This window comes from Peromyscus californicus, unplaced genomic scaffold (genome assembly GCF_007827085.1).
Source record: "Peromyscus californicus insignis strain IS unplaced genomic scaffold, ASM782708v3 Scaffold_20__1_contigs__length_68692818, whole genome shotgun sequence".
Classification (NCBI taxonomy): domain Eukaryota; kingdom Metazoa; phylum Chordata; class Mammalia; order Rodentia; family Cricetidae; genus Peromyscus; species Peromyscus californicus.
This window is the reverse complement of record NW_026294503.1, coordinates 66,701,906-66,715,257: the sequence shown is the minus strand read 5'-3', so window position 1 is coordinate 66,715,257 and position 13,352 is coordinate 66,701,906. Positions and strand designations below refer to the sequence as shown.

General features: G+C 51.4%; 1 protein-coding gene across 1 annotated transcript; it reads left to right on the top strand.

Moving 5' to 3' along the window:
- The first annotated feature begins 1,157 nt into the window (after positions 1–1,157).
- On the top strand, positions 1,158–7,020 carry Krt4 (keratin 4). The gene is made up of 9 exons (XM_052747547.1): positions 1,158–1,703; positions 2,885–3,099; positions 3,957–4,017; positions 4,402–4,497; positions 5,017–5,181; positions 5,330–5,455; positions 6,028–6,248; positions 6,417–6,451; positions 6,545–7,020. The coding sequence occupies exons 1-9, from the start codon at positions 1,197–1,199 to the stop codon at positions 6,739–6,741; spliced, it is 1,623 nt and encodes a 540-aa protein (XP_052603507.1). The 5' UTR covers positions 1,158–1,196; the 3' UTR covers positions 6,742–7,020.
- The last annotated feature ends 6,332 nt before the right edge of the window (positions 7,021–13,352 follow it).

Here is a 13,352-nt window from a genome sequence, read left to right as displayed (position 1 = left end):
CCATTTCCTCAGTGATGGATGGAGGAGGGAACACAGACGCATTGGATTTCCTAGTGCCTGGACAGGATGAGAATGAGTGCCCGTTGGCCTCCAATGCACTGGGTACCTTGGGTACATTGTCTTATCAACTATGCACAGGGACATGTCTTGTTTTACATATGAGTTGGCTGGGCTCAGAGGGTCAGGTGACCACCCTAGGCTGCACAGCTAGTTAGTGAGAAATCTGATATAGTTCAGTTAGGAGGATCCCAAATTCTAGGAGTAAAAATAGGACTTTGCATCTTATACACGGCTGGGAGGAGGGGCCTGAACTGTCACCATTCTGCCGAAGCTGTCCTCAGAATCGAGAATGTTAGGAACTTCTTTCCAAAATTCTGGGATCACATTGGAAAAACCAAATGTCCTATGCTCTGGGGAAGCCCAGTGGGCCCCAGGGTGGCCGCAGGCCACATGGTGAAATCCCAGACAGGAGCTCCTTTGGATCTTGCTTGGAAAGGCTACCAGGCTGGAACTGTAAGAAAAGAGCCTCGTTTCCTAGGTGAACACAGGGCCAACGACAAATGGAGGATAAGAATGATGGATACAGAGCCTGAGAGCAGCTTGTGACAGCTTACTGAGCATCCATCCATGATCATGATCTCACTTGTCTTGAGAGGAAAGGTAAATATTTGCATTCTCTCCAATTTATGAGTACCGAGGCTGAGCTCAGAGAGCGGCTTGTTCAGGTCAGGGTGTGTAGCCTGGCAGTGGCAGGCTGTGTCCTGGAACCCAGGTTCTAGGTCCCAGAGTCTGTGGCATGAAATTAGGGGTGACAGGGCTATGTGTCTGGAGCAGGAGCCCCGTGAGGCTGGCCAGGGAGGTGGAAGGGCAGTGGGGCTTGGCAGGGCTGAGCCAGGTGGGCTGTGATGCAGGAGGCCCTCGGGCACCAGCTCAGGGAGGGGACGGGACCGTAAGCCTTGTCCTCCCAGTGACTTCTGTAGGTGTGTTTAGTGACATGCTCAACAGGTGCAAGAAAGATGGGCCTGTGCCAAAGGCCCAGCCCAGGGATGCTTCGGATTTTTCCCTTTATGCCCCTGAAACCAAACCCTGCTGCTCCAGCCCATATAAGCAACAAGGGCCAAGGGCTCTGGCATTCACGACCTGGCCCTCGCTTCGCTTCTGCTCCACGCTCACCGCAGCTGCCTCCTCTCTCAGCCATGATTGCCAGACAGCCAAGTGTCCGCGGAGTCTCCCGGGGCTTTAGCAGCGGCTCAGCCGTTGCCGCCGGAGTCAAGCGGGTGGCCTTCAGCTCGGCCTCCATGTCTGGGGGTGCAGGCCGGTGTTCCTCTGGGGGCTTTGGCAGCAGGAGTCTCTACAACCTCGGGGGTCACAAGAGTATCTCCATGAGTGTGGCTGGGTCCTGCCAAGGCGGTGGCTACGGTGGTGCCGGAGGATACGGTGGTGCCGGAGGCTACGGTGTTGGAGGCTTCGGTGCCGGGTTCGGGGCTGGCGGCTTTGGCGGTGGCTTTGGAGGTTCCTTCAATGGTCGAGGTGGTCCTGGCTTCCCCGTCTGTCCTGCTGGAGGTATTCAGGAAGTCACCATCAACCAGAGTCTGCTGACACCTCTTCAGGTGGAGATTGACCCAGAGATCCAGAAAGTCCGCACCGCAGAGCGTGAGCAGATCAAGACCCTCAACAACAAATTCGCTTCCTTCATTGACAAGGCGAGTGAGCCCGACATGAGCAGAGGGTGGTGGGAATGAGTCCTGCGGCCATGGGTCTTAGCCAGGAGGTCATCTCGTACCTACTTCTGCCTCTGGGTGAAACCACTCATTTCTGAGGCTGCTTGAAGTGCAGAGGGGATGCTCTTTCCTTTTCTAACCCAGCTTCCCTTCTCCTGCAAGAGCTGGAGATCCCCCTGTGTAGGCTCAATTGTGGCCATGCATCATGGAGTCTAGTTACTCAGAACTCCATTGCTAGGGACCAGTGTGATGCTCCTGCTCAGGCTGTTCTGGGTCACTGTGCATCAAGGTTTTGGTTCCTTTAGGTATTTGAGACAAGAGCGAACCACCTTGAAGAGAATGTGTGGGTACACTTGCTCTTCCCACTGGCTCAGAGAAGCCTATAGTGGAGGCTTTACTGTGACCCCAGGGATACAGACTGGAACACCAGACTGAGACCTTTTGGTGCCTTCTTGCCACATCCCTTTTCCTCTCACCTTTTGGGTTCAGAGGTGGGACTCTCATTTGTTGTGTATAACATGGAGATGCTCTGCTAGGCCACTCCTTCCACTGGCCTGGCTAGGTGCTTTAGAGAGGGAAGGCTCCAGGAAGTCCTTGTCAGGGTGGATTCTAGCTGAGTCTCAGAACATGTATGGACTTAGCTGCATACAGATCAGGAAACAAGGGTTTCCTCTGTAGCTCATGTTGGCTTCAAACTCATGGCCTTCCTGCCTCAGCCTCCGGATTTCTGGATCACACAGGCACACCGCCATGCTTAGCTTATTTTCGAAGTCTCTGGTGAATGTGTCTGTTCTTCTTTGTGGGTTAGGATCCCTTGAACGTAAGCAGCGGCCAACTGTGCTTGTACCTCCTGGTCACACTTGATTCGATGATTTCACAGACACTTCTGTTCTGGGTCCTGGGTCTGTTGTGGTTAGAAAGCTGTGTACCTGCTGTACTGTCAACCCTACACTTGTTCTCCAAGCTATGTGTCCCTCAGACAGCTATGGGCCCAGGGTGTGCTTGTCATGATGGTGCCCTGGGCTTGCTATGTGGTGGCGCAAGCTGGGTGACTCTTGGGTGATCTGGCTGCCTGGACCACCTAGGCTGGAACTGGCTGCAGACCACCCTCCTGCTGCAGCTTCTGGCCCTTACTAGCAGCTTGTGTCCTTTTTCACCAACAGGTGCGGTTTTTAGAACAGCAGAACAAGGTCCTGGAGACCAAATGGAACCTCCTCCAGCAGCAGACCACCAGCACATCCCCCAGAAACCTGGATCCTTTCTTTGAGACTTACATCAATGCCCTGAGGAAACATCTGGACTCTCTGACCAATGACAAAGGGCGCCTACAGTCAGAGCTGAAGCTCATGCAGGACAGTGTGGAGGACTTCAAGGCCAAGTACGTGAAGAGAGGGAGGGCTGGCCCACATCCAGGCTCCTCTCCAGCGGCTTGGGACCTGAGGAATCCACAGCTGGGCGAAAGCTCCTCTAAGCCAACCCTCATATTCAAATGGTCACGTTTTCACAGGCAGAGGCCAAGGGGCCACTAGCTGCTTTGATCAGTGGTAGATTTAGGTTCCAGGGTTTGCTGGGTACAAAGAGGTTCAGAAAAAAAAAATGGATAGCAGCATTAGCCTGGCCATAGGTTGGAATATAGATTGATATATAGATTGGAAAGAGGTGGAGCCAACTGAATGCTAATTTGTGGTGTGTGTGTGTGTGTGTGTGTGTGTGTGTGTGTGTGTGTGTGTGTGACCTTAGGTGAGTTTCTTAAAATCTCTGAGCTTTGGCTTTTTTAGTCTTTAATAGGAGTAGTATTCTTACCTTATGGTTGTGAGAGCTGAATGGAATAGGGAGTAGGGAGAGGGCAGATAGGACATACAATGGACAAGCAATACACAGTAGCTTTACTTTGCTCTCTGGAGGATGGGGCTGAGAAAATGAGCACATTCACACACCGAGAAAGGGGAACTAGAGTGTTTGCCTAGAATTTAAAATCAGGGCAGTCTTCCCAATGATCTAATCTCACCACTGCACTGAGGTTTCCCCTCACATCTTGTCCCCTGAAAACAGTCTTTCTGATGCTTGTTTTTATTGTCTCTGAAAAAACCAGGGCCAAGGTGTTGGCCTCATGGATAGCACACTTGAGTGCTGCTTATGATCTGGATGTTTCCAAACTCTTAGATGTTTGGGAATAAGCAGTGGAGCTTAGAAAAGTAGCTCATGGTGGTCTTGCCTTCCTGTCCCCACCCCCAGGTACGAAGATGAGATCAACAAGCGCACAGCTGCGGAGAACGACTTTGTGGTCCTGAAGAAAGTAAGCCAGGAAGGACGGCGGGAAGAGCTCGCGGCGCCCCTCCCTGTTGGAAGTGGCTCTTGGCTTAAGTCACGTGTTTAGCCCATCTCTGCAAGGAAGATAAAGATCTTCCTTGGCTCTGTCTGGGATTGTGGTATCAAAGGAAGTGGGGGTAACGGGGTGAGATCTGTAAGGAAGTAAGTGTGTCAGGAAAACGTGTCTAGACAGTGAACGTCATGTATCCTGAGGGCTTTAGTGGCGGACACATCAGGTGATTCCCCTACCACCTTTGCTGTAAAACGCTATCAGGGCACCTGGAGGTGTTGATCAGCTGTACTTCCTGCCCCTTATCTCTTCTTCCCCCTTCTTCATCCTCCTCTTTTTTCTCCTCTTCTACCTCTGTAGGATGTGGATGCTGCCTACATGATCAAGGTGGACTTGGAGGCCAAGGTGGACAGCCTTAAGGATGAGATCAACTTCCTGAGGGTCCTCTATGAAGCGGTGAGGCCTCTGTCCTCCATTTAGAGGAGGGCGACCCCTATCTAGGATGAGGCTGTGGGTTGGAAGTCATGATTCTTAGTAGATTCCAACAATTTATGTCAAGGCAGTGGGTTCTTGGAAAGATCATGGAGAGAAAAGACCAAAGTGAGAGACTCAGTGCCGAGTTTCTCAGGACCAGATGAAGAGGACTTAGAGCTGGAGGTTGCATGGGGAGAAGCCACTGCTGCTCGTCATGTTTCCATTCTATTGTCTTCCACCCCACACACAGAGCCCCTGCCTCATTACACTCAGAGCGTTTATGTCCTTGAGGATCAGTACAGACTAGAACCATTGCTTTTTTGTCCAGAGATGTCACCAACTGTTTATTTCTCTCTCTCCCCTCTCCCTACACATGGGGACTATTAACTCTGGTTCCATCAGACCTGTTTCACAGTCATTTCCATGGAAATGGGGGGATGGTGTCAGAGATCCGGGGAGACTGACTCTACCGGGGTCTGATGTGAGACATGGGCCTTGTAGGAGCTGTCCCAGATGCAGACACACGTCTCAGACACATCTGTGGTGCTGTCCATGGACAATAACCGGAACCTGGACCTGGATTGCATCATTGCTGAGGTCCGAGCCCAGTATGAGGAGATTGCCCAGAGGAGCAAGGCTGAGGTCGAGTCCTGGTACCAGATCAAGGTAGGTGTGTGAGATGAGTGGATCCTCTAGGTACCATTGATCCTTGTTTGACTTGGGCTCTCATGGCATTTGGTACTACCGTTTCACTTGTGCTTACCCTCACGGGGTCTGCCGTATAACCTTAGAGCCCTGTTCCCCTGGGAATCAGGTCCAGCAGCTCCAGAATTCAGCTGACCAACAAGGAGATAGCCTGAAGAGTACCAAGAACGAGATCTCAGAACTCAACAGGATGATCCAGAGGCTGCGGGCAGAGATTGAGAACATCAAGAAGCAGGTGGGTGTGGGTGCCTTTATGGAGGGACAAGCAGAGAAGGCGCGAGGCTGGGAGACTCTAGGCTTGCCTATACGGCCTTGGTACCTCATGATACCAACCACACAGATCTCAGAATGCCTTGTGTAATATGATGTGATATCCCAAACACAGGGCTCCTGGCTAGTCTTCCCTGGTTTTTGTATATCTTTATCTTGTTGGTCTGATGAGGTTATTTATGGGTGAGCTCTGCGGTCTTCCCTCATGCCTGCATGGAAGTGTTCTGTCTGGAAGGAATGGGACTCTTTTTTTTCTGAGACAGGGTTTCTTTGTATATCCCTGGCTGTCCTGGGACTTGATCTGTAGATCAGGCTGGCCTCAGAGATCCACCTGCCTCTGCCTCCCAAGTGCTGGGATTAAAGGTGTGTGCCACCACCACCCAATTAGGAATGGGACTCTTGAGTCAGGAAAGATGGGGAGAAGAATGAACAGAATTCTAGCATCTTAACCAAGGGAAGATGGCCCAGGAGGAGGAACAGGTATGAAGTTCTCTGAAGCAGGGAACTGATGTTGCCCATCAATGTCCCTGTCTACAGTGCCAGACTCTGCAGGCATCTGTGGCTGATGCAGAGCAGCGTGGGGAGGTGGCCCTCAAAGATGCCTACAGCAAACGTACAGAGCTGGAGGCTGCCCTGCAGAAGGCCAAGGAGGACCTGGCTCGGCTGCTGCGTGATTACCAGGCTCTGATGAATGTCAAGCTGGCCCTGGATGTGGAGATCGCCACCTACCGCAAGCTGCTGGAGGGCGAGGAGTGCAGGTGCGGGAGGCTTGGGTTTGGGGGGGTCAGGACTCTGCTGGACTTCTTGCTGCAGTGATGTCTTGGTACTTTCTGACCAGGACCAGCAGAGCATAGGCTTGATACTCAGCTGTGTGGAAGGACGTGGGGTTCTGTTCTGCATGGCTCATGACTCTTTCTCCCCAACAGGATGTCTGGAGAATGCCAGAGTGCTGTGAGCATCTGTAAGTACCTTCTGCACCGCGTCATCTAGTCCTCTGGGTCTGGGCTGGGGACTACTGGGACTGAGAATAACTGCGCTTCCTCTCTCCTTCCAGCGGTGGTCGGCGGCAGTGCCAGCATTGGCGGCAGTGCCTGCCTTGGCGGTAGTGCCGGCATTGGTCTTGGCCTGGGTAGTGGTTTCGGCTCTGGTTCTGGTTCTGGAAGTGGCTTTGGATTTGGTGGTGGCGTCTACGGCAGTTCTGGTACCAAGATCACCTCTACCACCACCGTGACCAAGAGGTCCCAGCGATAGAAGAGACGGGGTCCTGATGCCCGGAGCCCAGCAGGGTCGGCCATTGCTGGTGTCTCAAGCTCCTTCACCTCCTCTCCCGCTTCCTTCCCAGTGCTCATCTTGTCAGAGTCTCCTCCCCTCTGCCCTGGTCCCTCAGTTCCGGGATGATCCTGGCTGTGGTGTGACCTCTGCCCTTTCGGAGCTTGGTAGCTTCTTGGTGACCCTCCTGCAGTGGGAGGGGTGTCTGATTTCACCCCAATGGACAGAAGGGATGTAGACCAGAAACTCCTTCTTCAAAACGATCAGGGTCACATGCGGCCCCTCCAGTCACACCGCCCTCCACCAGATCCTGGACATCCACCTGCTACAACTATGGTCATTCTCCGCCACCTGGCAGCAATGGACTCTGCAAGGTTACAACAAAGACTGCTTGGTGTCTTGTTCAACCCTGTTCGCCTCTTTTCATCCCCAATAAAATGCTTTTGTCATTCATCCTGAGTGGTTGACGTTGTATCCTGTGGAGAAGGCTCCAGAAGCCCATTTACTCAGATAATTTAGGTAAAGGTCTGAGGATCTGTCTGTACAGACCGAGGTCACTTTCTCAGGTTCCCCTTTCCAAGGTGCGGAAAGTACTGCTGGTGGAGATGCAGGACATGGACCCAAAGGCTGCCCAGAGGGCAGGGGAGCAGATCCACAAAACCCCAACTATATGAAAGATGGTTGTTGTAGGATGGCCTGGGACAGGATGTCTCAGTGTTGAACCTGGGATCGACCTGGAGGCTGAGTCTGGAGGTATTCAGGGCATCTGATAGTGCAGTGCCTTTCCTGGACGCAGAACACGAAGGTTAGGGCACAGCATGGACTCAATGTCTAGCAAGAAATCTTTGTTCTTATTTGCTGGTGTCTGGGATCCAACCCAAGGCCCTGCAAATGCTTTGTGTGTTCTCCGAGCTACACCCTAGCCAGAGGCCTCTCTGTGTTATGCAGTTCTATGCTTGGGATCTCAATGGACCTGAGAGGCTTTCAGGAACCTGTCCTGGGAACTAACAAGGTCAGGAGTGTTGGATGGAGGAGAGCAGGCGTGTTCTTTCAGAGTCAGAAGGCTTTGCTTGCTTCTCCACTTCCTTGGGCTAACTGGGCTTCAGTCTGGGCTGCTGCCCCTGAGAGGAGGGGGAAGGGTGGAGGACAGGCAGGCCTTATGGAGCAAGGAAGGGGGATACTTCTTGGTTGGGGTGTCCCTGGAGATTCTGTTTGGTGCTGTGCTGCAGGGGGAGAGGACAGTTTGAGGAGAGGTCTTGGTGTAGTCTTTGAGGACATTCTGTTTCAGTTCCGGATCGGGAACAATGCTACCTCCCCCTTCTAAAAACAGACAGAATATACAGCTCCCATCTCAGCCTGACCCATCTTTCCCATGGCAAGTGCCGCCTTTCCCCTTGAATTTTGGCCTGATGGTGCAGTGGGGGGGGTGTGTGGAAAGGTTTTGCCCATGCCTGGACTTACCCATGGGGCCCTCAAACAAACACTGAGGCCATATGGGGTTTCTCTTCCTCTGGGACAGAACAGAGAGCACTGACATGGGGCTATGTTCTTGGGAGAGGTTCCTGGCTCAGAGCAATCTGTCTTTCTGAAGCCCAACCCTGATCTCTCCTTTGTCTGCCCTGGGCTGGCTGCCCTCTGTGTCATGGCTGTCCGAGCAGGAAGCACCTGTAGCCTGTGAGCCTGTTAAGTGGCTTCCATTTCTTCCCCCACTGTGCCCTGCCCCTGGGAAAATGCCTGCTCAGCTCCTTTTTGAGTTTCTGGGGTGGGGAAGAGGAGTTAAGGGTTGAGAGTGAGGGCAAAGCTCCCCGCTCTTTTACCGGAAGACTGCAGGCTGCCCTAGCCCCTTCTCCTCACGCTTCTGCTCCACAGGAGTGTGGGAGTGGCCAGTCCATGGGGCTGTAGGGTCTGTCCGGCCTCTGCAGGGGCAGTTAATGATCTAGTCCATCGAGGCAGCTATAGAGGAGATGCACGAAAGTGTGTCTTAGAGTCAATGTGGCTACGTGAATGAGGCAACCGGCTGTGAGAGTTTTGGTGTTTTATTTATGTAAGACTCCTGCCTTTCATAAAAGAGGAAAACCAAGCTGGAGCGGTACACACTGTGATCCCCACGCTGAGGAAGCTGAGGCAGTGCTGAAGGTTTCTGGCCCATCCGGGCTACATGGAAAGACCTGGTCTCAAAAACCAACCAATCAACAAACCCAGCACACAACAAACTAACAGCAACAAAACCAGAGAAAGAAAAAAAAGGAAGGAAGGAAGAAGAAAAAACATTAATGTGGTCTGTTTCTGAGCAGTCTGGTAGCCTAGCCAGGGGAAAAGAGGCCAAGGGGAGGTAGAATCATAAGCATCTATTCAAAGCCTTTGGTATGTCAAGGGTGGGAGTGAACTCTATCCATGAGAAGTGTCTGTGGACAGGAGTGTGGCCAGGAAGCCTTGGTGGGGGCTGGATGCCTGGGACCCAGACTCACTGCTGCCTGACCTTGTGCCGGGCAAGACTGTCCTGCACAGCAACTGTATCGCTTCCTGTGTCTTGGATTTGCTACTTGATGATTCAAGGGAGAAGTTAGATAAAGATGTACAGAAGCTCTACAAAAAGGTTTTTCTCCCCACTCTGTGTAGCTCTGGCTGTCCTGGAACTCACTCAGTAGCCCAAGTTGACCTCGAACTCAGAGATCTGCCTTCCTCTGCCTCCTGAGTGTTGGGATTAAAGGCGTGCACTGCCACACCGGGCTTGTGAGAAATGTTTTTGACTGTCACCTGCCAACCAACCATCTATTCGCCCATCCATTCATCATTTCAACAAACAGCCCAGAAGCCCTGGCTGGATTCATCACGATGTCCATTTCTGTATGTCTGTCTTTTAGTGGCTGTTTAATAAACGGTTATGGAATGAACCAACCAACTGCTGTTGGCTGAATGCCCAGCCTGTGCTAGGCAATGTATGGACCCCAATACAAAAGGAAGACGAGTCTTTGGGGGAGGTTTTGGTATAGATGGTCATGTCTATATCTTAATGACTTGGTAGTTAAATAGACAGATGAATGCCATTGAGAGCTACAAACCAAAGCAATGGCTGTCCAGGGGAAGGTGAGATGACTTCCAGTCTTGGGAGAGGGCTTGGAAACACCAGGAAGCATCACACAGGAGATGGTATTTAAGGGTTAGAGTGCCGGGGGTGGGGGTAAGTGCTCTCCCAGCAGGACTCTCAGGGAAGCTGCTTCTTCAGTAAATCTGTCAGAGGCTGCCCTGTGCTGAACACCAGTGCTGGGTCTCCCTTGAGCCTCTTTGGGTAGATTTTGAGTACACCCCTTTCTCCGAGCAGTGCCCTGATAGGTGACAGCATCTCTCCCACATCCTGGAGTTCTTGTTTGATGCAGCAGTCATGGGCTCTGGGGGACAGGGGCTTCCTTTGACAATCCTGTCTGTGAATACCTTTTCTGTGTTGGCTTTGTGGGAGGCCACAGGGACAGAGAGGTCATGACAGATGAGGCTGATGCAAAGGAGGATGTAGCCTGAGTATGGAGCATGACTTCGGGAGTCCTGGGGACAGACACATTACCCACAGACATTCCAGAATTTAAGAGGGTGTTGAGAGCCATTGTAGATATCACCAAGGATCTATAAGTACCATGGAAAAGGAATTCAAGGAAGACTCTTGGAGGAAGTGACCCTTGTCTAGATAGATATAGAGCCAAGGAAGTGGCCAGATGAAAAGAGTGTGGACCTGGAGCTGGGGAAGGGCCCAGGGATGAAGGACTTCCCAGCAGCAAGAATATGAGAGTGAAGGCTTCCAGATGTGACTCAGGGCAGAATGTGACTAAGCCAAAACCAGCTTAGTGTTCCTGGAGATGAAGGGCAAGGAGTAGAAGCCAGGCTGTGGAGGACTCTAATTTGGCTGATTGTCTAATTTGTTTGGGGCTTCAGCCTGTGTCCTAAGACTAAAGGTAAGCTGAGACCAAGGTGTCTGAATAAATTAGCTCAGACAGAGAAGGGGAGGGGCTCCACGGGCTGGCCTAGAGCCCAGGTCCTGCTTTGGGCATGAACACTCTCTCCCCTGCTCTGCAGCTGTCACCTTGTGACTGCTCCGCCTCTTTTCCACTCTTAGTCACTCTTCGGATTAAGATGTTTCTTATCACTTCCTTGTCTCCTGATAGATGTATTCCTTGTTCTTCACAACATTTCTTCAACATTCTCAATACCATCTACATGCTAGGGGCCATGGGTGGCTGTTGCTAATCTCTTTAGACTGCTCCAGTGGCCATGGCCACCTGAGTCCTTCCAACCACACTCACATCCTCCATGTTAGCTCCCATTGAATTCCCCCAGTTCTTTAGTAGAGAGAGATCCTTACAAATAATTCATGGAAAAATAAATGTAGATTTCCCCCTTAACTCCGCCTTCTCCAGGTTAAATGATGGCGTCAAGATCTTTCTACCCCCCTCCTTCCTTTTTGTTTCAGCAATGTAGCTAGTAAGTTCCTAAAGTCTTTCTGGAACTTTCTGAGAGGGCAAGGCTATATTTCTGCTGCTGAGGGACTCCTCAGGGGCAAGGTCTGCTGGGATACCAGACTCAGCACATGTTTAATCACAGGAATCTCACCAGGGCAGTTTCCAGCTCAAACTCTCACTCCAGTGGCCTGAAACTTCTAATTTTTTTGTGTAGCCCTCTCTGCTCATCCCTGCAGGTGGAAGCTGGTTTTGCAAAGATAAGACAAAAGGAAGGCAGGCGGAGCGGCTCTCACCTGTTCCCCCTGGATCCCTGCGGTCTGCCTTCTACACAGCAGCCTGAGTGAGTCTTTCAATGCCAGCTCACGTCTTACTCATGTCTCCACGGTTTGACCTCAGTGGCTCCCCTCTCAGTGAAAAAGCCAGCCTCATGTGGCCCTGTGTGACCTTCCTCCCAGCTACTCAGACCTTATCGCAGAGGCCTGTCTCCCCCTCTCAGCCATTGATCGATCCTTCAGACCCCCTCCCCAGTCCCATCTCAGGGCACTCATGGATGTCTATGTTTCGGGACCCATTCTTCCAGATGTCTGCATGCTTGCTCCTTACTGCATTTACCGGACAGGTCCACAAGGCAACCCCATGAAATAGCCCCCCTTCTCTCTTTTTATTTGGAGATTCATTTATGTGCATGAATGTTTTGCCTACATGTATGTGTGGGTACCATGTGCATGCCTGGTGTCCATGGAGATCAGATGGCGAGGGTAGGATCCTCTGAACTGGAATTATGGATGGCTACAAGCCACCATGTGGTACTGGAAACTGAACCCGGGTCCTCTGCAAGGGCAACAGGTGCTCTTTATCATGCAACCATTTCTCCAGTCCCAACCTTGCATTATTACACCTCTTCCATAGCTGCTGCTACTTCTCCTTCTCCTCTTCTTCATCTTCATCATGTTCTTCCTCCTCCTCTTTCTCTTCCTTTCACTGACCTTCCTCCTCCTCTTCTTTTCTCTCATAGTCCTCCTCCTCCTCCACCTTCTTTTTTACACAAGGTTTTGCTATGTAGCCTGTACTGACCTAGAACTCATGATCCTCCCGTTTCTGCCTTTCAAGGGTGCTTCCATGCCTTACCCTTCCATAACATCTCTACTTCCTGGTGGATGTTTCACATATATTTGTCTCCTGTCTGTCTCCTACTGGTGCATAAACTTACACAAGCAGGTTTTCCTATGTTTTGGCCCTGATTTTTTTTGTTGCTGTTGAATTGATGTTTCCTGTTTCTGGGACTTGAGTTGACACTGGGGGAATGTCACAATGCAGAGAACAAGATAGGAAGAGTTAGAGAAACCCCAAGGTGATGTCTGTAATTACATATGGTTTCTTTGGGAGGCATGGGAACAGACGAGTATTTGGAGTCTTGGGTTTTGCCAAGGTCTGTGAACTTTGCATTTTTTTTGTCCTTAGAAGATGGTCACAAGCCACACAGCTACTGCCTCCTGCATTGAGGCTGGGAGGGAGGGAGAGCCCAGGGAGCCGATGATGCTGGTTCCTGGCTTTGACTGTAGGAAAGGGAAGTGACAGTATTTTGTCTCCAAGTTCAGCACAAAGCCGGGCATACCGTGGACATATAATAATCAAGTTCTAGCTGGAGCAAACTGTGTCACTATTTGTGGACATCATTCTCCAGGCTTGTGAGTGGACTCTGCCATCTCCCTTACTCAGGAAGCCAGGTCACTCACTACTCTTTCACATCACCTTTCCAGAGCTGAGTTCTATTTTGGTGGGTAGACAGACCAAAGCTGATTCCCTAGTCACAAGTCAAGTGCCTCTTGGCTCCTGCGTCATTAAACTGAGAAGTACTGTGTTTGGGGGCGGAGCACTGCCGAGCTCCCTGCAGGGCAAGCCTGCCACTTGGGCACTCAGCTTATCTTTAAGGTATGCTTTGTGGCTCAGAACAAACTTACTGCCTTTTGGTAAAGCCGGCAAGCTTTGGGGATTAATTATCTGTCCTTCCCTTGAGCCCTGCAGCCTGGTCAAATGCATATAAAGGGATTCATTCTCCCCGGGCTTTTATTCCTCTGTGCTCTTCTGCCAACTTTTACTGTTTCTGCTTGCTTCACCCGCTTTTCTGTCACCGGGCTCCTCACC

Excerpts from the sequence above, each read along its gene's own strand:
- Krt4 (XM_052747547.1), top strand. The coding sequence starts at position 1,197 with ATGATTGCCAGACAGCCAAGTGTCCGCGGAGTCTCCCGGGGCTTTAGC. Across the intron at positions 4,018-4,401 it reads ACTTTGTGGTCCTGAAGAAA|GATGTGGATGCTGCCTACAT; the intron begins GTAAGCCAGGAA and ends CTACCTCTGTAG. Across the intron at positions 4,498-5,016 it reads TGAGGGTCCTCTATGAAGCG|GAGCTGTCCCAGATGCAGAC; the intron begins GTGAGGCCTCTG and ends TGGGCCTTGTAG.